The sequence below is a fragment of the Alternaria ventricosa genome (genome assembly GCF_023758065.1).
Source record: "Alternaria ventricosa strain BMP 2768 chromosome Unknown scaffold_2, whole genome shotgun sequence".
Lineage (NCBI taxonomy): Eukaryota > Fungi > Ascomycota > Dothideomycetes > Pleosporales > Pleosporaceae > Alternaria > Alternaria ventricosa.
In genome coordinates this window covers 1,186,153-1,209,386 of record NW_026055682.1, presented here as the reverse complement: position 1 = coordinate 1,209,386, position 23,234 = coordinate 1,186,153, and the positions used below count along the sequence as shown (strand labels likewise).

Genomic DNA, 23,234 nt, shown 5'->3' with positions numbered 1-23,234 from the left:
CAATGCGCGATCAGGCGATACCGTCGCGATCGAGCAGGGTGCATTGCAGGTTGCGATGTGATTATCTGTCAGGCAAAGATGTTGCGCCAAGGGGTGCAGCCGGTCCTTTGGTGGAGTGGAATGTGTTCAGATGACATGTGGTGAGGGAATTTAGGAGATTGGGGAGTTTCCCCGCGGTTCTGGGGTTGGTTCGTGGCACCTACCTGGCGGCGGAGCGGGCGGAAGTCACAGGGGAGTTGTGTCACGATGACTGCAATCGCGGGTTTCTGGCGCTTGGACGGGAAGGTTCGACGATGTTGGAGAAGCGTGTTGTTTATGTGGAGAGACATCTGGCGTTTGTTGATGTAGTTTCATCATACTGAGACCATGCAGACGCTTCTGCATCTTCCAGAGCCTTCACTCTCAAGTCGAACGATACTTCCGCATGGAGTAACCTTTAGTTCAATATCTACAAGCCTGAAGTTCACTATGTACAAGTCCTAGCCCTGATGCATCTCAACCATGCTTGGCACGTCCCCATCTAACACCCAATCCTCTTCCCACTAACAACAACATCATCATACCAAATCGTATTGGTATCACCACCATAGCTCTCCCACCCAAAGTAAGCGCCCGTAATCTTCGGCTTGACTGAACTCCTCGTCCACTGCCCCGCATTCGCATTCGTCGCGCCGTTGCCCACCGTCAGTCCCGGTATCGTCGCATTGTTCAACCACGTCTCTACACTGCCATCGGTGCCGAGATGGTACTCAAAGCACGTCCAGGCATTTGTAGGTAGCGCCTTTGAAGATGCGATGCCTTGTGGGCTGAGGTCGGGGAGCGTCGCGTCATCGGTTTCGCGGTTGTACATGAGGATCTTGGATTGGCCGCCTATGCGGAGGTGTTTCTTTGCACCTTGGGCGGAGTCCGGCATGGTGATGAAGGTTACGTGGGAGTCGGTTAGGGGTTTGGATGCTTTGCTGTAGATACGTTAGTACTTGTTCTTTCTCCGATAAGTCAAAGGAAGGCTTACAGGTACGTCCGTACGTAAACATCTCCAGCAGGAATCTTACTCGTGCCGACGAAGATGTGGCCGCAGAATCCTCCTGCACCGTCAACGCGGATGCTGTTCTTGCCTGTGTGCGCCGTCGTGCTGTCTAGGGTGACTTTTCCGCCTTGCGAACAGTCTGGGGCGTAGGTTGGCCATGCGGTTTGGTCCCAGCCGTTCTCGAAGCCTTCGGTGACTTGGGAGAGGGCTGGTGCCGCGAGGGCTAGAGCGAAGAGTGCGGTTTGACCGAACATGGCTTCTGTTGATATGGTGGATTTGAAGTGCTGATCTCCAAGACGGCGGCCAAGTGCTATTCCTTTATACTCTTCATTTCACAGCCCAAGCTTTTCCCTCCGTTGCTCAAGAGGTATAGTGCCATGCTTGTTACGTGCTTGTTTCCAAAATATATGAGTTCGCGATTTAGTGGACGCCAGAGTGGTTAAAGTGTCGGTAGATCGTGCGCCTTACCCCAGGTAATTGTTCGGCTTGTGCCATTTAGATTGCTTCGAAATTTAGCGTGGTACATGTTTATATTACAACGTCACCTGAGAGAAGGTTTCGCCGCCATTTCTCATACAGATTGATTGTGGCATGCAAATTCATATTGCGTCGGACCGGTGCGTGGGGCGGTGAAGTCGAGGACCGTGGCAATGCAAACACCATTGCGCATCGCGCCGAAAAGGACGTGTTTGACACTCTTTCATTCGATAGCTCGTAAGCTAGCCTCTAAAACAGTTGTATATAAGTAACCCGCAAATGCAATTCGGCCAGCGCTACAGAAACAGCTTGAAGTTGCTGAGAATAGAGGACGCCAGAGGCGCCTACAAAAGAGACCAATTTTCCTAACCAATGGAAGAGATGACAGGAGAGTTGGGGTATGTATGTCCACCGTGGGGGTATTACATATTGTACGGACCAGCCTTTGGGAAAAGACTAATGAAGAAGAGACGGTGGATGTAGTGGTGGAATGCGAGACGCGGCTGTATAGCGATCTCTCAATGCTGGAGGAATAGACTCGGCTGACTTGTCGATTACGCGACGGTGTTGGCGGCGGCCTTGTTGACTTGTGTGACAACCACAGCAATGACAACAACGACGATGATGATGAGCAGGAGAACGAGCAGGCACCACCACTTCTTGCGGTTGCGGCTGCGGGCCTTGACAATGGCACCGTCGATCTCCACGTTGGCGGCCTTGACGTTGTCGTGGATCTCCTCGCCCTTTTGCTCGATGTTGGCGACAAGTGGCTCTTGCTCCTGAACGATCTGGTCGAGGTCCTGGAATAGCTGGGCAAGCTCCACCATTTGACGTTCTATGTTCTGGATGGCTTCGTGACGCTCCTTGACGTTGCGCAGGGTGGATGAGGCTTGGCCGCGGCGGTCTGAGTTAAGGAGCTGGGGCAGTGTTAGCAAAATGATGTGATTGATGAATTGAGCTACTTACAGCCTGCTGGAAGATGGGCGCATCGGGATCTGATACTGCATCGCGGACCTCCTGTTCGGTAGCATCTGGGCGCACAATGCGGTATTGGCGCTCGGCAGCTGCTTGTGAATCCCTTCGGAAATCCGACTCGAGTTGTTGGTACTTGTTGATGGTCGCCTTGAGTCTTCGGTCGACCTTGCCGACTTGCGGAGCGTTCCTTGGGTGGCCAGAGTCGGGCTTCGACTTGATGGCCTTGACGCGGCCGACGAGGCCACGGTAGCCGGTCATGATCTGCGAGCTGAGGTTGTTGATCTCGCCCGAGGGCATGTCTGGGCGCGCCAATGACTGCTTGAAGACACGGTCGAGGTTGCTGAGCTGGGCATCGAGGTCGTCGAGGGCGCGGTCGACTTCGCGGCATTCGTCGAGAATGGCATTGGGGTTCGCGCTGGCGCCACCGCCGGGGTAGTTTTGCATCTCTACATCGCCTGCACTGTGTTAGAGATAGCCGTTGGGGTGTGGCGCATCGAAGACGTACCATAGCCGCCCTGATTGTAGTTGTTGTAGCCAGCAGGGCTGGCGTCGCGTGCGTCGTAGGGGTTACCGCCATACGATCCTATCTGGCCGTAGCCCTTGTTTCCGTACTGTTCGTCCGCAGCAGCCATGGTCAGCGTGTGTAAATGTGTAGTGTAGTGGAGTGGATGGTGTTGTAGGAGGGCACAGTCAAGCGGGTACGCTGACAGAGAGGGAACTTACGCTCATTCTGAAACAGGCCCTGTGTGGTCTGAGTGGACGTGAAGACTCCTGAGACAGCCGACTGCAAACGCGGGAAGCGGCACTAGAGTAGCGGTGGGCTCGTGACTAGGCGAAGGGTGAATTGGGTCAAACGCGCTTGAGCTCGAATCAATGTTGTCAATGCTGTACAAAGGCTGGCGACAGAAGATAAATGTGTTTCAGCTCTGCGATGTTTCCTGGGGCTGAGTGGCAGAGTGGACCGCGCATGCAGGAGGCGCTGGGCTAGCTCCATGGGGCTGGTAAGCAGCGGCGCGTCGTTGACCCGCAGCGGCGAAGAACCTCACTCTAATTTTGGCACACGCACATGCTTCGGCGTCTAGAAGCACTAAAAGCTCTTTGGGCTGCAAACTTGCTATTCGCTTGCACTACTTTCGCATTCACTCTTGACTTTCGCCTCATCTCGTAAAGTGTCTCCGAGCCGGCCACCAAGCGCTGACGCAGCTTCACGGTCATCGCAGGAAGGTCTGCGCTAGACTCAGCCTTGCAGACCGCATCTCAGCTTATGAACGCCTCCACTTCTTGGTTGGACTCCACGTCTCTGCAGCTTGGGAGCTCAAGTCTAGCCAACATATACGCCCCACCGGATGAGATGCACACCGCACATACTAAGTGGCTGGCGCGCCTGCAGTCCCCCAGCGCGTCTTCTCATCACCCCCAGCCCACGACTTCTCCTGGTAGCCTAGTCGCTGCTTGACTTCATCTACTGTCGCCTTGTCTCCTGTGTTCTTGCCAATGTTGTCGCTAATCTTGACGGCGTAACGCCCCGCAGCCGAGGCGATCTTGATCACAATGTTGAGGGGCACAGACTTGTTGCCTGTTGTTTGCTCGACAAAATCATCTGTCATGGTCAGCCATGTCTTGCATCATTTCTATTCGCGCACTCACTTGTCAGGAATGTTCCAACACCGAAAGTGGGCTGGAACCCTGCTGCTTCCGCTGCAGCCTTGTATTTGAAGCACAGCTCAAGGTTCAAAGAGTCGGAGAATACGATGGTCTTTTTATCCTTGATGCCTTCCTGGTCGTAGAAGTCGCGCATCATCTTGATGAACTCCAACGGATCTCCAGAGTCCTGTCGCACACCTGCAAACACCTCGGCATAAGTCTGTCGCGATCCTAGATTTCCATCATATGGTGCTTGGATCGGCGGGTTGGTTGACGCCATTGTCTCCACGGCATCGTTGTTGGTGGTTTGGCCAGCTGACGCCAGCGTTGTGCCACCGCCTGGGATAGCCGTGGTAACGCGAGGAATCTGCTTCTTGAAGGCTCCTAGGAAGGTCGGTGTGCCGAAGGTATCCGTGAGTGCGATGCTCAAGACGCCTGCGCCAAACGTCGCTGTCCAGTATTCCAGGGCAATCTCGTTTGCGCTCTCGTAGTTGTTGGTAATGGCAGCCACACCCATGAACCACTCATGCGCGACGGTGCCCACAGGAATAAGGCCGTGCTTCATGGCGAAGTGGACATTGCTCGTCCCTGAGAGTTTGCCTTTCCACCCTGCCTTGTCGCCCTCGTCAGCTGCCCGGCGCAAGCCCTGCAGCACTAGATCCTGAGTGTGGTAGTCGCGACGTCTCCGCGAGCCGAACTCGGAGAAGATGCATCCTCCTTCCAGCAGACTGCGCCCCTTCTGGTATGCCTTTTCGACCTGACCCGCATGGCTCCAGTCTGTCTCGACGAACTTGAAGTATGCCTCGCTGACCAGCGCGAGTAATGGAATCTCGTACAGGATGGTATCTAGCCAGAGGCCCTCGGTGTGGATGTGGAAGTCGCCGCTGTCGCTATCTGATCCGGTGTCATTGGCGGGTTGGAAAGATAGCTTAAGCTGTTTAGAGGGCTTGAGGCGGAACGTGGAGAGGAAATGGAGGTATTGCGCGTTCAGGTAGGGGCAGGTGTTCTTGAGAAAGTTGATTTCGGCGTCGGACACGGTTATATTCTCGAGTTCTGGAGGGTCAGCAGTTATCGCATAGGAGAGGAAGAAGACATACTATCTACTTGCGCTTGTAACCATTTGAAGGCTGCGCGATTCAGCTTCTTGTCGGGCGTGCGGTTTGTGAAGCCGTAGGTGACTGAGACATCTGGGAAGAACTTGAGTATGCAACATTGCATAGTCAGCTTGTAGAGATCGGTATCTAAGAGGGAAATGATGCCCTCAGGCAGGTTGGCTGTTTCCGCGGCCATGGTTGTGTGTGGGTGTATTGCGCGATTGTGTGATTCAGCCTCAGGGTTGCACTGCGATCGCGATAGATGGAGGGGTGGTGGGGCAGGCGCGAGGTTATAAGGGCGCGTAGAGTGGGTCGCGCGTAACCGTGGTTGAGAATGAGAAACCTCGTGCGATTGTAAATTGGTGGGACAATCGTCAATGCTAAACGTGTGCCTTCACCAGACAGAATATGTTCCGAGCAGTGACGGCATGCGGCGCGTGAAGTCATCGAAGGCTAGCGCCGATTGCCGTCAGCCCTACCAGTCAAGAAACCCTGGAGGCGCATGAAGCCTGGACTCGTTCCGCTCTTCACACGCCTCAGGGTCCAGCAACCGTCGCTCCTTACCTCGCATAGACCCAAGAGATGCTCGTTGCCGTCTCGATTCTGGCACTCTCGCTGTCTTTCCTCGTCTACCAGCGCCCGCCCTCGACATGGCTCGCCTTCATTACTCGCTTCACCCGCTCTGGCGCGTCGTCGATACCTGAGAAGTCGCAGCATGGCGAGACAGACCACAGCACCCCCGCGGCGGAGCAGCGCATAGAGCTGCAGACTCCAACAAAGCATGAAGATACTAGAGTGAACGCAAAGAGCCCATCTCCCGAATCCACACCAAAAGCTGCGCCGGTTCCTGAAAAGGATGCGCCTGCAGTACCTACCTTTACGCTCAACGAGCACGAGAGCTCCGACGAGGATGAAGAAGACAATCTCCCACCGCCCTCTTTCCCAGCCATGAACTCCGCCCAGCGAGCCTCGAAGCCGCCCTCGCTATCCGCCATGCCCCCTCCCTCCACCATGGCTCCACCCAGCAAGCCCTCGCTCATGGCCCCGCCACCAAAGCCCACAACCTCGCTCATGCCGCCACCCCGAGTCGCAGCTTCAAACCTGCGCGCCCCCCCCAACACCTCCACCCAGTCAATGCGCGTACCCACAACCGGGCCCCTTCCGAACCGCGGCCCGCTACCCAATCGCGGCCCACCGACCTCAAACGGCAGCCTGGGGCTACCACCGACCGCAGGCGCCTCACTCAAGACACCAAATGCGCGAGGCAAGGTACTCCTGTCGCCCGGCCACTCGCCACTCGACTGGGCCTATCTGCAAAAGTCAGGCAAGAACTTGTCGGGTGTGGACTCGATGATACGCGTCACACCCGCTATGCTCAAGGAGAAGAACGGCCGGAAGGGGAAGCCCGCGTGGTCGAGCTATCAGGGGAAAGTGTATAACATCTCGCCCTATCTGCCGTTTCATCCCGGTGGAGAGGGCGAGCTGAAGAGAGCGGCGGGCAAGGACGGGACGAAGCTGTTCATGGAAGTGCATCCGTGGGTGAATTGGGAGAATATGCTCGGCGAGTGTATGGTGGGTATTATGGTTAGTGAAGAGCAGGTGCCGAGTGATGCTGGTGGATTAGAGGATATGGATTGATACCCTATAGTACTCTGAAGACGCATCGAACGATGAGTACGCGTCAAACGACGAAGACGCATCGAACAATAAAGACGCATTGGACGATAGAGACACATCGAACGATACGATGATAGAGCCAACCCAAACAAAAGCAGTTGCAGGGCATGATAAGAGCTTCAGTGGGCAAGATTGGCTTCCCGACTCCAAGCAGAGCGCCGATGGCTTCTTTCGTAGCCTATATGGGAGAACTACTGCGAGAAGTATACTCTTTCCCATGGCCGATACATTGATGTTAGTGATAGGTGATGTTCTGATCGCTGCAGGTCTATTAGAACCGCTTCTAGAGCCAGGCCTGGTGCGCCTTCGATGGCAATGCGTATGTATCCCTACTAGAGTGAAATGCCTACGAGATCTTTAGATGTTGAGAATCTAGCAGGCCTGTGGCGAATCTCTTCACAGTGACGTTTTAGAGTTTCGTGAGGGAGGTATAAACGAGCTCATCGACCACATGCAGCGTACCTCCGGTGCAAGAGTGCGCGCATCGCCTCATAGCCATCAGTCTAGAAACCAGCAGTATATTACACCGCATCCTGTTCAGTGGATCCGAAAGGCTGTCACATCGATTTTCGGAAGCTCAAGAAATAACTCGTCATCATGTCTTCCCCAGCACAACACACCAAGCACTGCTACCGCCGCTGCCAACAGCCCACAGCCTCAACAATTGATTCTCCATCTACTGGCTTGCATGCATCGCAACCGGCTCCGAAAGGTCTTACAGCAGGATCGAATCGAAGATGTTACTACTGATCGGGCATTACTGAGCTTCTTGCGAAAGCAATACCTAAGCCACCGCGGTCGCTTCCTCCACATACTCTCCCTGAAGAGCGTCAAAGGAATCTCCTTCGTCAAATTTCGGCTTCCGATCGGTGGCAGCGTAGATGTGCGACACCACGACCCATGTTGTGTTACCAACACGATAGGATACACAACCTGTGAATGTATATCACCTAAATCCAAAGTCGAGCCTTCACCAGGGGCGGAGTATCGCTGCATTCCTGGCCCGCCAGCTACATACCCACCGATCCCACCAGTCTACCTTGCGAATCTATTCACGTGTCCCACAGACGTCCACGAAAAGGACACATGGATATTAGATCAGGTCCCCAAGCGCACATGTGGTGAGCTGCGCGGTCAGATAGGGCAGCCTGCTGAGGGGTGGGGTATCTACTACGATGAAGGCTTGGATCGCGATACGCTTGCGCTGACTATCCTTGTGGTGTTTCTTATCGCCAGTCTGCTTTTTGGTGTCCTTTGGTCGCGGTTTCAGTATGATGTTCAAGGAGCTTTTGGCGTGAGTGCGTATATGATTGCATGTTACGCTGTTCTGCTCCCTGTTATTGTCACGCGGCTAGAGAACAAGAGTTAGCCTAATGAGATTTGGTACCCGTTATGGGATTAGGAAAAAGTTGCGGCTGCTCGTACCAGAGTATTGGTAGTTCATAGCCATGGTTTCACGAGAAGTGAGTGTTGCATAGGCAAGAGCTCACACATGGTTCTCAGCTAATACACGAACAGTACAACGAACACTCAAGCTGAATAAGGGTACGTGGCAAATAAGGACAGTATTTTGTCATTCAATCTTATCACAAAATGCTAGTCGTATGCATCAGTTCAAAAAGGTAGAATGTGCGGACAAAGAATACTTCAAGTACTTTCATGGTACCGAGCCAGCCATCCCTCTCTCCTGCGAACAGATATCACTCTTTCGGCTCTTCCTCTTCGTCAAAGAGCGCGGCGATATCTGGATCGTCCGTCTCCACCATGCCTACAGCGTCCTCTGCCTCGAGGTCTTCCCATACCTCTCCCAAAATAGCAGGGTCGATCCCTGATAGATCGGTATTCGCCAACTGCACTCCCTTCCGAAACATCACGCGGAGATCCGCAGACGCCTCGGCGCGCAAGTCCTTCACTTGTCCCAGAACTTGGGCCAGACGCTTCTCCAATACCTCCACGGTTTCTGAATCCAAGCCGACGACAAGAGATTCTTGTGGCCTAGCTTCATCAATCCCCTGAACTACCACAGGCAACGGTGAGGTTGGCTGTGGTGGCAGGTTCTCTTCCTGAGAAGACGGCCGCCCAACCCTACTTGATGGACGAACGCCAGGTGACTGGGATTCTTCACCACTGAGTTCAACGGGCACTACATCGTGATTTCGATGCGCATTTCCGTCTTCCTCTTCCTCTGCCTCCTCAAGTCCAGCGGGCACTACATCGCTATTTCGATGCGCACTCCCGTCTTCCTCTTCAGCCGCACCGACGTGTTGTGCGTCTCCACGACGTAGAACACTCGAGCGCTGCATACTAGACGGCGGCGGCGGCATGAGCATATCCGAAGATGGATGTCTCCCTTGTCGCAACTGAAATGCTTGCCTGTCCATACCCATAGTGGGTCCCCCTCGGCCTCTTCCAGCTCTGTTTGAATTGACCTGGTAGTTGGGCCTTCGTTCCACCGGATAAGGGGTTTCGGGAGTCTGCGCGCATGGCCCATTGGCACGTTCTTGTCCACTCGGTGGCGTCACCGCGCGGTCTTGATTTGACCTGATCGGTGGGCCCATGGCAGCAATTCGGCGCTGGAGATTGTTACCACCCTGTTCAGGAGCTTGCACTGCACTCCGAATTGTCTCTGTTGGCACTGGGGCGTGGCGAATCCTTCCTTCCATCATGCCGGTCATCCGTCTACGGCTCACATGCCCGCTGGCCGTGACAGGCGTTTCGCCATCGGATGGGAAATCGGCGTCCCAGAAACTTGGAGTGGGCGCGATCTTCACCATCTTCTCACGCGGTACATAGTCGCTAGGCGCCTCTTCGTCTTTGCGCTTCTTCGGCGTCATTGTAGTGGTTGGAGGTGGAGTGTTGAGTGAGTGAAGATTTCCAGGGAAGAAGTGAGACTTCAGTCGTGCCTTCCTCACAACACGCCCCACTTATACTTAGCTCCGGCCACCGTGACCAAGGCAGGTATAACTACTGATCACATGTTAGGCGAAGCAAAAGTTGTAAGAACAAAGATTTCATGTCATAATACTAGTGGCAGAATAGCTACTTCACATAGCATTCAGTGCCATCGCGGGACTGCACCATAGGAACTAACTCCTCGCTCAACATCCGTAAACAATCCTGAACCCTTGTACCGGGAACGCGGGAGGCGCCACGTTCGAGAACTCCCAGTAGTTCGGCGCAGACGGGCTGTCGTACATCATTGCCATCATGAATGACATTGTCTCGTTACAAGCCGTCTCGTCGACAGCTGCAACGCCGCCGACACTCCTTGTCCTCTCAAGCGCCTGGCTTTCGCCGTTGACCGTACCGAACAACAAGGCGTTCTTCTCCGCCTCGTATGTATTCCATGTAGCGATCGCACCGGCTTCGCGCTCGACTTGGTATACGTGAAAGCTTGGGTTCGGGCCAGAGATCTTCTGGAGCTCAAGGCGGGGGAGGACGAATTCGAGACGGCAGGTGTAGTTCGACGTGCTGTTCGGTAGGCCTTGAAACTGTACACGTGTGGCAATTTCTCCAGCATCTTTGACCTGACGACGTAGCATGAAGAACTGCTTTGCTTGGTGTAGGTGGTCGACGTCGTAATCGGGGTAGCGCGCGTTGATGACCGAGAGATCGGTCGGGTAAACTTCGTGGCATACGTATTCTCCCGAACCGAGGGGAGGAGGGTTGACGGCGTTGGGATCGCCTTCGCAAAAGCGGACGGTGGAGTTACAAATTGTGTTGTTCGCGAGCGATGTCGAGTTTGGCTGTGGGTATGGTACGCCAGAAGCGTGTTGCGAGAAGAGTGCAGCGAAGCATAGAAGAGCGGCGCGGAACATCATCTTTGGATGGGAGCGTGCCGTGAATCGTCTCGTAAGGGCTGTCTTGGTAGCTGAAGTGTAGGCTTGTTGGAGCACTGAACAGGAGTGTCAGAGTATGACTAGAATCTTAGGTAGTGTGCGATCAGTAGGAAGAAATGGGTGATAGAAGGAGTGTCTTGAGTGTTGAGGGTGAGTAGCTATATATGCCAGACACGTTGTATTGTCCACCTATCGAGCTTTCCTCCACCTCGCATGTCTGGCATGAGTAGCCCTCCATGTGGAAAGCGAGATACGCTGCGTGGGTTGAGGGAACAAACTGGTAAGCTCGACAGAATCTTGGTAACTCGCTGCTACTCCGCCAAAATGCGTCTCGAAGCACGCTTGCCGTACCTAAGGCGCAATTCTCGACAATTGCCAATCCGAGAAACAGCTTTGGAGTGTTGGTGAAGGTCGTCCCATCGCGTTCAAGCCGCGTGCTGATGACGGTTATGAGCCATCATAAGCGACACCATCTTGGCCTTTGGCTGGCGATCATAAGAGCTCGGAGATATGGGAACTCCTCCGCCAACGCGACGTTGTTGGCGTTGTGTGTGTGCGAGCGGATGTACAAGGCGAGTTGGGTTGCGATTGCCGATCGTGAGAGAAGGAGCCTGGACATGACGGATGTGGGCTTAGTCAGCTGGCACTAGTCCGCGACGCGATACTGACGCGACCAGCGTGCAACTTCTATTACCCGCTCACGTACACACCATACCCGTACCAAGAACAGTCCATCGCGCCTGCATCTACCATTTCTCGAAAGAGCTATGGTAATGGCTCAAGTCATTGCCATCAGTCAACCAGGAATAATTTCGAGGCTGTTCATCACCCGATACGAAGGTGTGACAGAGTGACGGCTACTTTCGTCCGACGACAATTCTCTTCTGATCGGGTCGAACGGGAGCTCGGAAACGATGGAGCTTCTAGGTGGCGCAATGGGCCGAATTGGGCCCTGTGGCATGCCCAGCACCCTCACGCCCGAATAGACGACATGGCCGCGTCCATCCACCGCGATGATCTCCAGGGCATCTTGCTGCTCTTCTATCATGATCGAGATTGTTGAAGATCCGGTATTGTTGCTCTGCAGCTCGACTTCCCATGTTGTTGTGTGGGCAGCGGAGCATGTCAAGCCACCCCCAAGTGCACCCTGAAGTGTCAGCAGCTTCATCTTGTCTCTATTCCTCTCCCTTTCTACAACCACTAGAAACCTGCCGTTGAAGCTCGCAACTCCAGCGACAACGCTCGTGCTGACTACCCTATCAGAAATGGGCCTTATTGGTTGACGGAGAATGTGTGGATCGAAGCCAAGAGTGTCGATTGCCACGAGGAAGGTCGCTGGGAGGTGTGAACGTGGTTGGTGGTCGACGGTGCAGAGGATGTAAGGCCGACCGTTTGGAGAGATGGTAAAAGCCGCGTTCGTTATCTCATCGCGATACGCCTGCCTGGAGTCAGCTTTGCGCCGGGTCTTAGAACATGCCACTTACGCGTTCATTGCTTCTCGCATTACAGTCAACGTGCCAGCAAGGATCCAGGCGAGTGATAACCCAACAATACAAGTGATTGCCTGTTGTCAAAGCAAACACCATTGGCCCATATATGGCATCACTTCGACAGGGCGAGAACCCAACAATCTTGACAGCACCGTTGTTTTGAGGACACTTCAGGACTACATGGTCGCCCTGAACGTTCCAGGCCGGCATGTACCTGTATGTGAAGATCTTCACTGCACTCACTCCCTCTCCACCCACTGCGATGCTCGCCGTTGCTCCTCCCTCGGCAGACTGGCGTCCAAGTTGTGAGATCGACACGGATCTCGGGGTCCAGTTTCCGTCCTGGTCAATTCGCTCTTCTCTCACGAGGCTAGGCACATGGCCGTTGTTTGTGCGATACTCGTCATACACCAGCAATCGATTGTGGGTGATCACTGCGAGTAGATCCTCTGAGAGAGCAATTCCACGGATCTCTTCATCTTTCAGAATCATCGAAATATTCAAGACGGCTTTGGGCTGGATAGTCCGACTTTTGTTCGCGCTCTTCACGTCGTATAATCGTATCTGCTTCGATGAGCATGTTGCCACCCATCCTAACGATGAGATCGACGTTGCGACATCGGGCGCATTCAGAAACGACAGCCGCCTTGGTCGTTGTAGCAGATTACTCGACTGCGATCCTGATGAGGCTGAATACACCTGGAAGTAGTCCATCGCCAACGACGAGCGACGCGCCGAAGGGCCGGTAGAGCTGCTGGATATGGACATCGTCAATGCACTCTAACTGCAATCATCACTGGGAAACCGTTAGCTGGGAGTTAACCAAAGCTTCATCCCTGGAGAGCCTCGAATGTATGTAGGTCAAGGACGTAACACTATCTGACATACTCTCAGCTCGCGATCTTGTCCGCATGCGGCGTACTCGTTATCAGCTGCATTGGCAATATCCTGCTTGTATTGCACAGGAAGTCCACACAGAACGCACGCCCAGAGGAAAGCAATATCCACTATGAGGAACGTTGTCTCCACAATGTAGTTCGGCCCTATCAATTACCAGAGTTGTCGCCTAGCTGCAACACGTAGCCTGAAATGTACACCGGAACGCGACTAAAGCGCGGCTGAGAGGACGTCCTGCACCATCCACCAATGTTTGTCGACCGTGGCGCACTTAGTTTGGCCTAGCAACCTTGTGCATACGAGCATGTGCGACCTTGGTTATCTTTCCCCGATATCCCGCCTTTCTGACCAATCACAGCAATACCAAGTCGCGTGCCCATGTACCGTCCTCATCACGAAGCCTATCTCTCCAGTCACTCTGGCGTTGGTGGGCAACACGCGAGGCAGACAGGGAGGCCGACCGGTATGGTCTAAGCCCCGCCACAGGTGGTTTGGGGAGTGAAGCTGAAGACGTGCCGAATGGAGGCCAAATAGTCACGAAGGTTTGCATTTGTCGCGCAAGCATCTTTTTCTAGTCCAAGGCCGCAGTCAACCTTCATTATTAGTTCGCAAACATCCTCAGCCTGACGAGGTCGTACTTCGGTACGGATTCGCCGGGGAATCCCACGCAAAATGGCTGAAGAAAAGCGTCCCCTTGACAGATCGCCATACTATGTGACCCATTCAGAACATCTTGACCGTGTTCTCAGTAGGCCTCAACTGGCAGGTAAGCGCGAAAGGAGTGAATCAACAAGTACGCTGGTTGCTAACTCCCCAGGCATTGGCATATCCGGTTGCATAGGTGGAGGCATCTTCATTACATCTGGTGCACTGATCGCTACCACTGGATCTTTAGGGGCAGCTATCAGCTATGTAGTTGCAGGTGGTATCGTCGCTTGCGTCATGTATACTATCACTGAGATGGTTGCATGTCGACCGTTGACCGGAGCTCTCATTGATCTGCCTCACACGTTCTTAGACCCAGCCTGCGGTTTCGCTATCGCATCTATGTACGGGTGAGTATCGATAGAAAACTTCTGAAAGGCGTCGCTGACGACCATTAGGCTAGGCAAGATTTGTGCGATGGCTACTCTTACAGCGAGTTCGGCGGAGCTGACTGCGCTTCTGAAAAGCGACCCAAAACCGCATTCTGCCGGTGCTGAGGCAGCTATCAATATCGCGTTCATCGCCCTGACTACCCTTTCCCATTGCCTCGGCGTCAAGGTAAGCTATGCCCTTGCACAACGGCGGACTTGGCTAACGTTGTATTAGCTGTATGGCAAGATCGAACGAGTACGTTACCTTGAGCAAAACAGCACTAGGGGTAGTTCCGACCCGTGCCGCATTTTACAAAATCATCACTAAGCTAGAAGTATACGTTAGCTTAGAGGGTGTTCACTTGCTAAGAGTTAGCAATCTGTATGCGGCAACATGCGACACGGATTCGATCACCCTGGTGACGGCTCTCGATACGAACAGCGAACTGACGATCACTTAGGTCGTCATGTGGTTCAAACTGAGCTTACTGGTCCTTGTATGTGTTATGGGTGTGGTCTTGAACTTCTCCGGTATGCTTCCGCGCTTCAATGCAACATAGCCATGTGTCTAACGCTACCAAGGCGGCGGCCCGAGACAAGGAGAATACCATTCGAGTACGTTCAACAACTTCAGGCTACGTGTGGCAACGCTGACCAATGCAGATTATACGACCTTCGGATTCACATCGGACTGGAAGCCAATTGGCCACAATACTACCACTCCTGTCTCTCTCAAGATGGCTGGCGTTCCTGATGAAGCTTTCGGTATATCCGGCCCCGGAGGCACACTGTTCGCTCTCATGTGGGTTTCTAGCATGCCTCCAGATACCGCAGAGAGCTAACATCTTGTGAAGCACTTCAATCGTCCTAGCCATGTTTTCTTGCTTCGGAGCAGACCTTGTCGCTATGACTGTCGGTGAAGCAAAGAACCCTTGGAGGGACGTGCCCATCACCATGTCGTTCGTCTACATCGTTCCGCTCAGCATATACCCATTCGCGATGCTAGCTGCTGGAGCGAATGTCAACTACGCCGACCCGCAGCTTCCGAAGATATGGGCGAGAGGCGACTACGCTACGAAGTCAGCGTTCGTAATCGCGGCCGAAGAGTCTTCTATCCACGCGCTACCGAAGGTTTTGAACGGGTTGTTCATTATATCGGCATATACTACAGCCAATACCGATCTCTACGCCGCATCTCGTAGTGTGTTTATGCTCTCACAGCAGTACCTCCCAAGGAATATCGCAAAGATCTTTGGTCGGACTAACAATGGGCATACACCTTTGGCGGCCATTTTGCTGTGCTCAGCACTCGGGTTCTTGTCTCTGATAGGCTTGGCGGACAAGACTGGTTCACAGCCGCGTATCACACTCTCCGAACTGTACACAGGCACTGCGGCATGCATCTATCTCACTCTTTGCATCACTTTTCTGCGCTTTAAAGCTGGCCTTGACCGCTTAGCGAGGCGGCAGATCTTCGGTCGCAATCATCCACTCTACATGTCACGCCTGTTCAAGTCCAGATGGCAACCACTGCCTGCATATATCGGGATCTTCGGAAGCGCGTTCGTTCTCGTATGGTCTGGCGTTCCACCACTGGTCATTCTTGTTGCGAAAGGCAGCCTCACTTCCACGGACAACCTGAAATCTACCATCAGCCTGGCTTTCGACGTTCTTGGTGCATACATTGGCCCCTTCTTGTTCGGATCTCTGTACCTCTCGTACAAGTACATATATCCCCGAACACCCAGAGTTGACCTCCGCAACCTCACGGTGGAAGACTACGTCCTGGAAGATCTTTCCAGCATCGAGCTCGAAGGTCCAGTCTCAGCACCTCCAGTGCCGCGACATCGGTTCGGTTCGTACGAGATGGACGCTCAGCATGACGGCATCGTGAGTCCTCTGAGCACATTTGAAGACCCGTTCAAGCAGGAACAGGTGCATCTTAGTGTGAGCATGGACCCCATGATGCAGGAGGAGATGGAAGCGGAGGCTTCGAGGAATAACGAAAGAGCGCGGATAGAGCAGATTTTAGAGAGAAGACCAGCGCGGTTGGCACGTGGAGTGTGGCGAGAGATCTGGAGCTTTGTAATTACAGATAAGGACTAAGCGCAAGGAGACAGGCATAGATAGCGCGTTATCGACTCTCTTGAATCTCTGAGAACTCTCATCTCCAGAGTGAGCCTAACTTGGACAAAGTCAGTAGTTGTCGCGACATATATCACGGCGCTGTTCGGCCCTTTTCCACAATGACATTCGTATCTCGACGTCGGAATGTGGAGTACCCAAGCGCGGACATGGTGTTGTGATGGAGCGCGGCCGCCGGGAGAACTCGGGTCGGATCACGTGTCGGGCGTCGGACAATTTCGAGCGACGAGATGCACCGAGCAGCGAACAAGGCTAGCATCGGCTGGAAAGTGAGGAACGAGAATATTGTGTGTTTGACACAGTAAATTGGTATTGATGATGTTGGTATAGTACGAAATCGTAGCCCTTTGTCGGGGTCTGTTACGAGTTGCTAAAACGCTAAATGCTGAGACAAAAGTGAAATGCGTGTTCCTCCATCACTTCTCGAGGTACACGAGCAAGACACCCTGAGTTGATGTCGGTGTCTGCTCGTGACCTGGCGGTGTGGCTCTCGCGGCATTCAGCGCGCGGCTTCATCCTTCTCTTCTTCGTAGTGTGTATGCGCTCCAAGGCGCGAAGCTGGTGTTCTGCTCTTCGGGTTCTCCACCCTTCCTTGCTTCATTCACTGCACCTCGTACAGCTCCATGGCCCTCTGGAGGTCCTCAAGGCTGGCCTTGTCGCCATAAGCCTCTTCCAAGATCCTGTTCCTGTCCTTCTGGGTGGTCATCTTGGCCTCGAGTCCAGCAATTGCCCGCTCCATGTCCTCCAAGCTTGAGCGCTCGCCGTAAGAGTCCATGAGCATCTGGTTCTTTTGTTCTTGAGTGAGCTCAAGCGCAGAGTGTACTTTGCGGTTGGCCTCGTTGAGTGCATTGGTCACGCCAAAGCCTATGTTGGCATTAGCATCACCGAGCGTAAGGGGTCGGCGAGGCTGTGATGCGGTCTTGGGAAGGTAGATCATACCAATGGCTACCGCCGCCATGGTCGGGAGATACCTGGTCTTTGTTAGTGGTGATAGGAATCATATAGAGGGAGAAACGTACCATCGTGCTACCCTTCCGAGCCTTGGGACGACACTCGCACCAGGGGTGGATGTCATCTGTGCTGCGGCGGCATCTTCCATGGAGATGGCACTGCGAGCACGTGTTGAAGTGGTGAAGAGCCTCTGGCGGACCAGGGTAGATGTGCGGAGGAGGAAAGACATGTTGATGATTGTGTGGTAGTGGCGAAAGTAGTGCCGAGTATGGTGATGGTTCCTCGAGATGGTAGTTCTGGCGCGACTTATATCTTGTCGCTTGGTGTGCCCAGGTGTGGTTGTGTTTGACGTTGGTAGGTGTGATGGCCAAGACGTGTGAAAGTATCGGCCGCGGTTTGACTTCGGTAGTGTGGTGTTTGATTGATGGCTTGCTACGTGTAATGTGTTCCGGTGAGACGTCCCAAGCGCGGCGTATGCGGACTGTATATACGACAGCCTTGTGCGGGGAAATGCAGGTCACAAGTAGGCTGTGCACTCATGTCTCTCCACCACACCCGTACATCATACGACGAATCACAGCACTTGACATCACCGGGCTCCGTGACGCAAATGGACTGATGAGCTTAGTCCGACGCATTCTCGCGTCGCGTCCCCAGACCGAAAGGCCGCTGACGTACCAGGTCGTTGGGTGCTCCCCTTCAAAGGGTTTCCCGGCCGCGCATGTATCGCGGCTTCTCCTGGCGTGCCGCCTGGAAAGGGTTCGGCTGGTGAAACGGCTGCCACCGAGATCCTATCGGACGCTGAGACGACGGGACTGGGCCATGTGGGGTTAGTGGTGTGCTGATCGTGGTTAGATGGCAGTCTTTCGATTGTGGGGTGAGCACGCGCATCGCGTGGCTGGCCGAGGTTCCCGCGACGCTGATGTCAGCGTGCAGCTCCGCAACCTGTTCGTCCTGCCCAGGTGTGGAGTGACCACAGCGTCAACACCACCAGCTTCATCAGCATCTGCATCGTCATTAATGCCCACAATGATTTATTGAAAGAAAATTATCGCGATCTAGACCATGACCGCATCGCAGCCGACCATGACTCTCCAACGTCTCGACTGTCAACAATGAGCACACGCCCCACTCCGGATCTAAGAATTTCAGGCTGGTAATTTGACTTTACGGTGCAAGCACTGTTGCACCTGCTTGCGTTGCAATACGCGAAACTCACTCACGAAGCAATACCATTGGGAAGGCTTGGTACTCCTTTCGAACCACTGACTAGTTACTCGGACCTTCAAAGTTTCTACTACCGTGCGCTGGCACGACCTCAGGGCAGTGTGCGTCCACCTGTCTGATTGCATACCTGGTCCACTGTCGCTTGAGCCCCGAACCATGATCAATTATGGCCAGACCGCCCGTCTTTTCGACGCCATCAATATTCATACCGGGGATGTACTTGAGATCCACGCCACCGATCAACATGAGTCCCTCCAGTTCTGAAGCCACAAGTCTTCGCAAATCACGTTCCGCGTCTACCATTTCCAACCGTGGATCATTAACGATTTTGACAGTCCTCTTGTCGTCACGGTCCATATCGGCTGTGATCATAGCCATACCATCTTGTCCAGCGTAGAAGGGATTGGCCACCATATGCCAGATGACGCCCATGTCGGTGATGAATGGATACGTGACTGGATCGCAAAACGGCAGAGATGCAACACGGATAGTTGGAGTGTCAGCAACCGCATCGGTGCTGCGAATGACGATAAAGACTGAGACTGTGGGCATATTGTGTTATCTTGTGTAAAGAGGTCGAGATGAAGGGCTACTTTCACGAAGACCACCGCAGTCCATATATACGGGGTTAGCTTGCTACCTCAGCAAGCAGTCGGTCGTGCGTGCTCGCAATAGGCCATGTGACCAGAATGGGTGAACCTGTGAGTAGAACCAGAATGACCCTTTGGGAGAATGACCTGGTGTGTTGAGTGACGACGGAATCAGCCACTCTAAACTCATCAAAAGACTTGAAATACCGTCATGAGAAAGAGCTATTTGCATGATATCCGCTGCTTCTCGTCGCTACTCCTTGCTCCTCCTTGCTCCTGCCACTGCTCGTCCGTCGCTTCCTCAGTCCATACACTTCATAACTGCAAACTATCTTCCTGAAGCTTGAGCAGTCTTGGAGCGGCCGCTCATACCTACATAGTCTTTCGGGATTCTTGTATAGCCAAACAGAAGAAGCTGCAATGGTCTAGTGGTTATGACATTCGCCTCACACAAATAGTGCGCGCGAAGGGTCCCCAGTTCGACCCTGGGTTGCAGCATTGTTTTTGCTATTCGCAGTATTGAGCTTGGTAGTTTTTGGAAACTTGTGACGGAGTCTTCCAGTGCGGATGGAGGCCATTTGGTACTTGTTCGGCTGTCCACGATGAGCACGCACGACTGAAAGCTGACCTGATGTAGCAAGCCCGCAATTTGTATATTACTTCCGACCATTCTCATGGATGTGTTCGCGCTACTTCCCACCCCCTTCACGAGATACTTAATATGTCCATCCCAGTCTACATGGTTACTCGCACCACAAACCAGAGTGAGGACCTGATTCCGCTTGTTCGGGTTCGGTCTCAGCGGTTCCAAAATCTGGAGGAGCGCCAGTTCTTTGCCAATCAAAACATCAACTGGAATTGCGTGCTTAACCCTTACTTCAATGGAGATAAGAGCATGGCTATGATCACGGCAGAAATAGCCCGTGACGTCGAGACAACAGTTATGATAGTTAGGAACCCAAGACGGCAGATCATGGAGGCCGAACAGGATCTGCGCGAGGTGGTAGCAGCAAGTGTGCAGGAGCTCATGCCACGTGGCAACCTGACTTTAGACTTCAATGCTGGCAATGGCTGGGCTGATAGAATAGCTATTATTCGTTATGGTTTGGGGTTCCAGCGTTATCACGTCAGATTCCAGATCCATAGTGTGAACGCACACACCGCATGAGGCCGTGCAGGTAGACAGTAGAAGATATTTGGCACAGGTCGCATCAATGGAGCATCACGCACTTATGTCTTTCATCCTTTTGCGTATAGATACCATATCTAGATGTTCATATCGGCACCTGAAGCTATCATCAGAGAATAGCATGATCAAGCTGAGTGGTAGTGTCACCCGGGTCTGACCAACTTACTCTTTGGCAAACACCGAGCCTATAAGTCAACTCCCCCCTCGCGGATTACGCTGTCAACGTCTTCAACATGGCACCCAAAGGCCCCTACAAGGTAGATGAAAAGTACTACGTGATCGTCCGCTACGTAACCCCAAAAGACATCCCAGCTAAACCCAACATCCACGTCGGCTTCTCTCTCTACCCGACAACCTACAAAGGCGACGTGGAGACTTACGATCATCTATCAACGCAGAAACGACCAGGTTTTACGTACATAAAAACTCAGACTCCTCGCTATGATGACGCCGGAAACATGTTCGCACTAATAGCCAGGATTCCCACTATGCCACAAGAAGAAGTTGCTATTCACTATTCGGTTGCTGCGGGAAGCGATACTAGTGAACAAGAGGAATGTAGACATGAGGTTGCTAAACAAGACTTAGTACGGGTAATCGAGAGTTATCTTCCGGCAGGTGAGGAAGCAGAATTCGCTACTTTGGAGGGTGAAGTCAGATTCGAGCAAAGGGATGGGCGACATGTATGGTTTGGAGTTCTTGAGGTGGATGTGAAGTATACGAATCTCGTTGGTGACACGAGGCCGGCGCCTGGAAGTGGAGGATAGGTATGGTAGTCATTGGAGCCTCTCATAATTCAACATACGCATCACAACTGAGATCTACGACATGGGTACCATGTCTCTTCTTACGACACGCCCTATCTACATTGCATCCAGTGCCTGCTCACTCTAACTTTTCGTTTCCTTCTCTAATAGCCTGTCCGTAATCTCCCGCATTTGGTGTTCTCACAATGGTATGCGTGTGGTACTTTGCAGGTTCCTTGTTAGTCAGAAAGACACCAGAGTGGTGGTCAAATTCGACCAAGATAACCGGGCTCTGAATACGGAAGTAGAACGCATCGTCTTCGCCGAAACCTCCGATCCAGCAAAAGTAGGTCTCGCTCAAGTGTTGTTTGATCTGATCGAGCTTGTGTTGGCGCGCCTTCGTGGGATGATATAGCAGGAACTCTTCACATATGGCGAGGACGAGTTCTTGCTGTGACGAGTCGAGAGAAGAAACCAGAACGCCCTCGTAGGGTACGATGCGGTTGTCGCGGAAGGCACCGCATCGATGGCGCTGGTCGTCTGGCCCCCAAGTATCGGTAATGAGCTCATCTCGCTTAGTCTCATCATTATTTGAGTTGCCGTAGACTTGCTTCATGCCTTCATCTCTCATCTTCTTGAAGATCTGTGCCTTTTGTTGTTGCTCGTGGCTGAGACTCTGCATCAGCTTCCAACCCAGACTGCCTTCTTTGTGTAATATCTTGGTACCCTTCCATTCTCCGTCATCGATGATGTTGGGCTCGGCTCCTGTGAACGATGGACTCATGATAACCTGGCTTCCCTTGTAGAAGCAGGAAATATCGAGATGATGGCCATAGAGGAGCCAGCCCCAAGGAGAAGAAGCGGAGGTAGAAGGCGTACCAAACAGCAGGAAGTTATAAGAGTACTTGTTTAAGATGTTGGGTAGCTTGACAACCTCGCCTAAGAAATGGTTCACCCGCATGGCCGCGACAGCCTTTTCGTAGCCTTCTGGGGAAAGAGATGCCTCTACTACTGCGAGTATTGACTGCGCGATACTCTCCGGGACTGTAGCAGTTAGCCCAAGGTCGTAGCGTTGGTAAACTTGAGACTTACCTTCTTCGAGTCTGAGCCCGAATGGCCGCAGTAAGAACTCTGGGTTACTCCATGCCCTCCACTCTCTGGCATTGATCGGGTATGAAATCTTGCCCTTCTGCTCGCTAGTCAGAGCTGCGAGGAGCTCTTCCGCCTTCTTGACCGGGCCATCAACATTTACACCTTCGTCTCGTGCTTGATATAGACCATCCCTTACAGTGCCGTCATTCGTGATGCCTTTGTACGGCTCTTCCAATAGCTTCTCCCATACTTTAGTCAGATCGTACAGCCATGGTGGGGCGCGGTTGTCTTGCATTGACTGGACATATTCGTAGATGTTTTGCTTTGCGGCCGTCGTGAAGCGCGGACTACTGAGGTCTGGTAGATGAGCCCGAAAGCCGGCTGATGCTTGATCGAATGAGCTTCGTCGAGCCATTATGGGAAGTGGCTGTGTTTGGGTTTGTGAAATCCTTTTCGTCCTGAAGTTGGTGTCCGCAGAGTATGCTGGGCCAAAGGGAGAAGCCTTTTCCGCGTAGCTACTGTTCTAGATCACCACTACAGAGGTAGCAAGATCCAGGTGATTTATCTGGCTCCGAAGGTCACGTTGTCTTCAGGCTTGCCTTCCAATCGTGTTCTGGAGATCAAAGAGAGTTTCGGGTGAACCCTTTTCCTCTACGTGAGCTTCGCGACACGTAATGATGAGGTATTTGTTCGTCTTTGCTCACAGATCCAATGATCACACAGCGGTCGTCCGTTAAATTCTCGACAAATAAGCTGTTCTCGTCGTTGAAGTCGCGAAAGATGAGAAATTCTCAGTCTACTCGTGAGATGATTCGGGAAGTCACCCCACATCCTACCCTGAGCTAGCGCGGGGTATGCAGCCCCCCATCGCGTATCCACGGGACTGAAGTAGACTTGCGGCTCGATGTAGACTTCCCAGCCCTAGTGAATCGTGTCGCGACGCATGAAACGAATAGCAAATAATACAATGTGTTCATGCGCTTCTGGTCGGAGGCTTTTCTACACGTGTCGTTGCGACATGCGTTGGAGAGAACGCTCACAAGAGACTGTCGACACAGCTTCGAGTAGGCGACAAGGCCTATCAGGCATATGATGTTC

At 53.1% G+C, this 23,234-nt stretch overlaps 9 protein-coding genes and 1 non-coding gene across 10 annotated transcripts; 3 read left to right on the top strand and 7 right to left on the bottom strand.

Moving 5' to 3' along the window:
* Positions 1-520: 520 nt before the first annotated feature.
* Positions 521-1,281, bottom strand: J4E93_001403 (uncharacterized protein; the record flags this gene model as incomplete). Its single annotated transcript, XM_049339354.1, has 2 exons — positions 521-959; positions 1,013-1,281. The coding sequence occupies 2 exons, from the start codon at positions 1,279-1,281 to the stop codon at positions 521-523; spliced, it is 708 nt and encodes a 235-aa protein (XP_049203311.1).
* A 777-nt stretch (positions 1,282-2,058) lies between these two features.
* On the bottom strand, positions 2,059-3,111 carry J4E93_001402 (uncharacterized protein; the record flags this gene model as incomplete). Its single annotated transcript, XM_049339353.1, has 3 exons — positions 2,059-2,421; positions 2,471-2,934; positions 2,985-3,111. 3 exons carry the CDS (start codon positions 3,109-3,111, stop codon positions 2,059-2,061), a joined length of 954 nt encoding a protein of 317 aa, XP_049203310.1.
* A 735-nt stretch (positions 3,112-3,846) lies between these two features.
* On the bottom strand, positions 3,847-5,413 carry J4E93_001401 (uncharacterized protein; the record flags this gene model as incomplete). Its single annotated transcript, XM_049339352.1, has 3 exons — positions 3,847-4,079; positions 4,127-5,176; positions 5,221-5,413. The coding sequence occupies 3 exons, from the start codon at positions 5,411-5,413 to the stop codon at positions 3,847-3,849; spliced, it is 1,476 nt and encodes a 491-aa protein (XP_049203309.1).
* A 386-nt stretch (positions 5,414-5,799) lies between these two features.
* J4E93_001400 (uncharacterized protein) lies at positions 5,800-6,855 on the top strand (the record flags this gene model as incomplete). The annotated part of the gene is made up of 1 exon (XM_049339351.1): positions 5,800-6,855. One exon carries the CDS (start codon positions 5,800-5,802, stop codon positions 6,853-6,855), a length of 1,056 nt encoding a protein of 351 aa, XP_049203308.1.
* A 1,739-nt stretch (positions 6,856-8,594) lies between these two features.
* On the bottom strand, positions 8,595-9,728 carry J4E93_001399 (uncharacterized protein; the record flags this gene model as incomplete). Its single annotated transcript, XM_049339350.1, has 1 exon — positions 8,595-9,728. One exon carries the CDS (start codon positions 9,726-9,728, stop codon positions 8,595-8,597), a length of 1,134 nt encoding a protein of 377 aa, XP_049203307.1.
* Positions 9,729-9,992: 264 nt separating this feature from the next.
* J4E93_001398 (uncharacterized protein) lies at positions 9,993-10,715 on the bottom strand (the record flags this gene model as incomplete). The annotated part of the gene is made up of 1 exon (XM_049339349.1): positions 9,993-10,715. The coding sequence occupies one exon, from the start codon at positions 10,713-10,715 to the stop codon at positions 9,993-9,995; it is 723 nt and encodes a 240-aa protein (XP_049203306.1).
* A 4,218-nt stretch (positions 10,716-14,933) lies between these two features.
* On the top strand, positions 14,934-16,302 carry J4E93_001397 (uncharacterized protein; the record flags this gene model as incomplete). Its single annotated transcript, XM_049339348.1, has 2 exons — positions 14,934-14,998; positions 15,051-16,302. 2 exons carry the CDS (start codon positions 14,934-14,936, stop codon positions 16,300-16,302), a joined length of 1,317 nt encoding a protein of 438 aa, XP_049203305.1.
* A 640-nt stretch (positions 16,303-16,942) lies between these two features.
* Positions 16,943-18,951, bottom strand: J4E93_001396 (uncharacterized protein; the record flags this gene model as incomplete). The annotated part of the gene is made up of 3 exons (XM_049339347.1): positions 16,943-17,312; positions 17,361-17,450; positions 18,647-18,951. 3 exons carry the CDS (start codon positions 18,949-18,951, stop codon positions 16,943-16,945), a joined length of 765 nt encoding a protein of 254 aa, XP_049203304.1.
* Positions 18,952-19,523: 572 nt separating this feature from the next.
* J4E93_001395 lies at positions 19,524-19,607 on the top strand. Its single transcript has one exon. It is a non-coding gene; the product is annotated as a tRNA-Val (tRNA).
* A 1,576-nt stretch (positions 19,608-21,183) lies between these two features.
* On the bottom strand, positions 21,184-22,551 carry J4E93_001394 (uncharacterized protein; the record flags this gene model as incomplete). Its single annotated transcript, XM_049339346.1, has 2 exons — positions 21,184-22,088; positions 22,137-22,551. The coding sequence occupies 2 exons, from the start codon at positions 22,549-22,551 to the stop codon at positions 21,184-21,186; spliced, it is 1,320 nt and encodes a 439-aa protein (XP_049203303.1).
* Between the last annotated feature and the right edge of the window lie 683 nt (positions 22,552-23,234).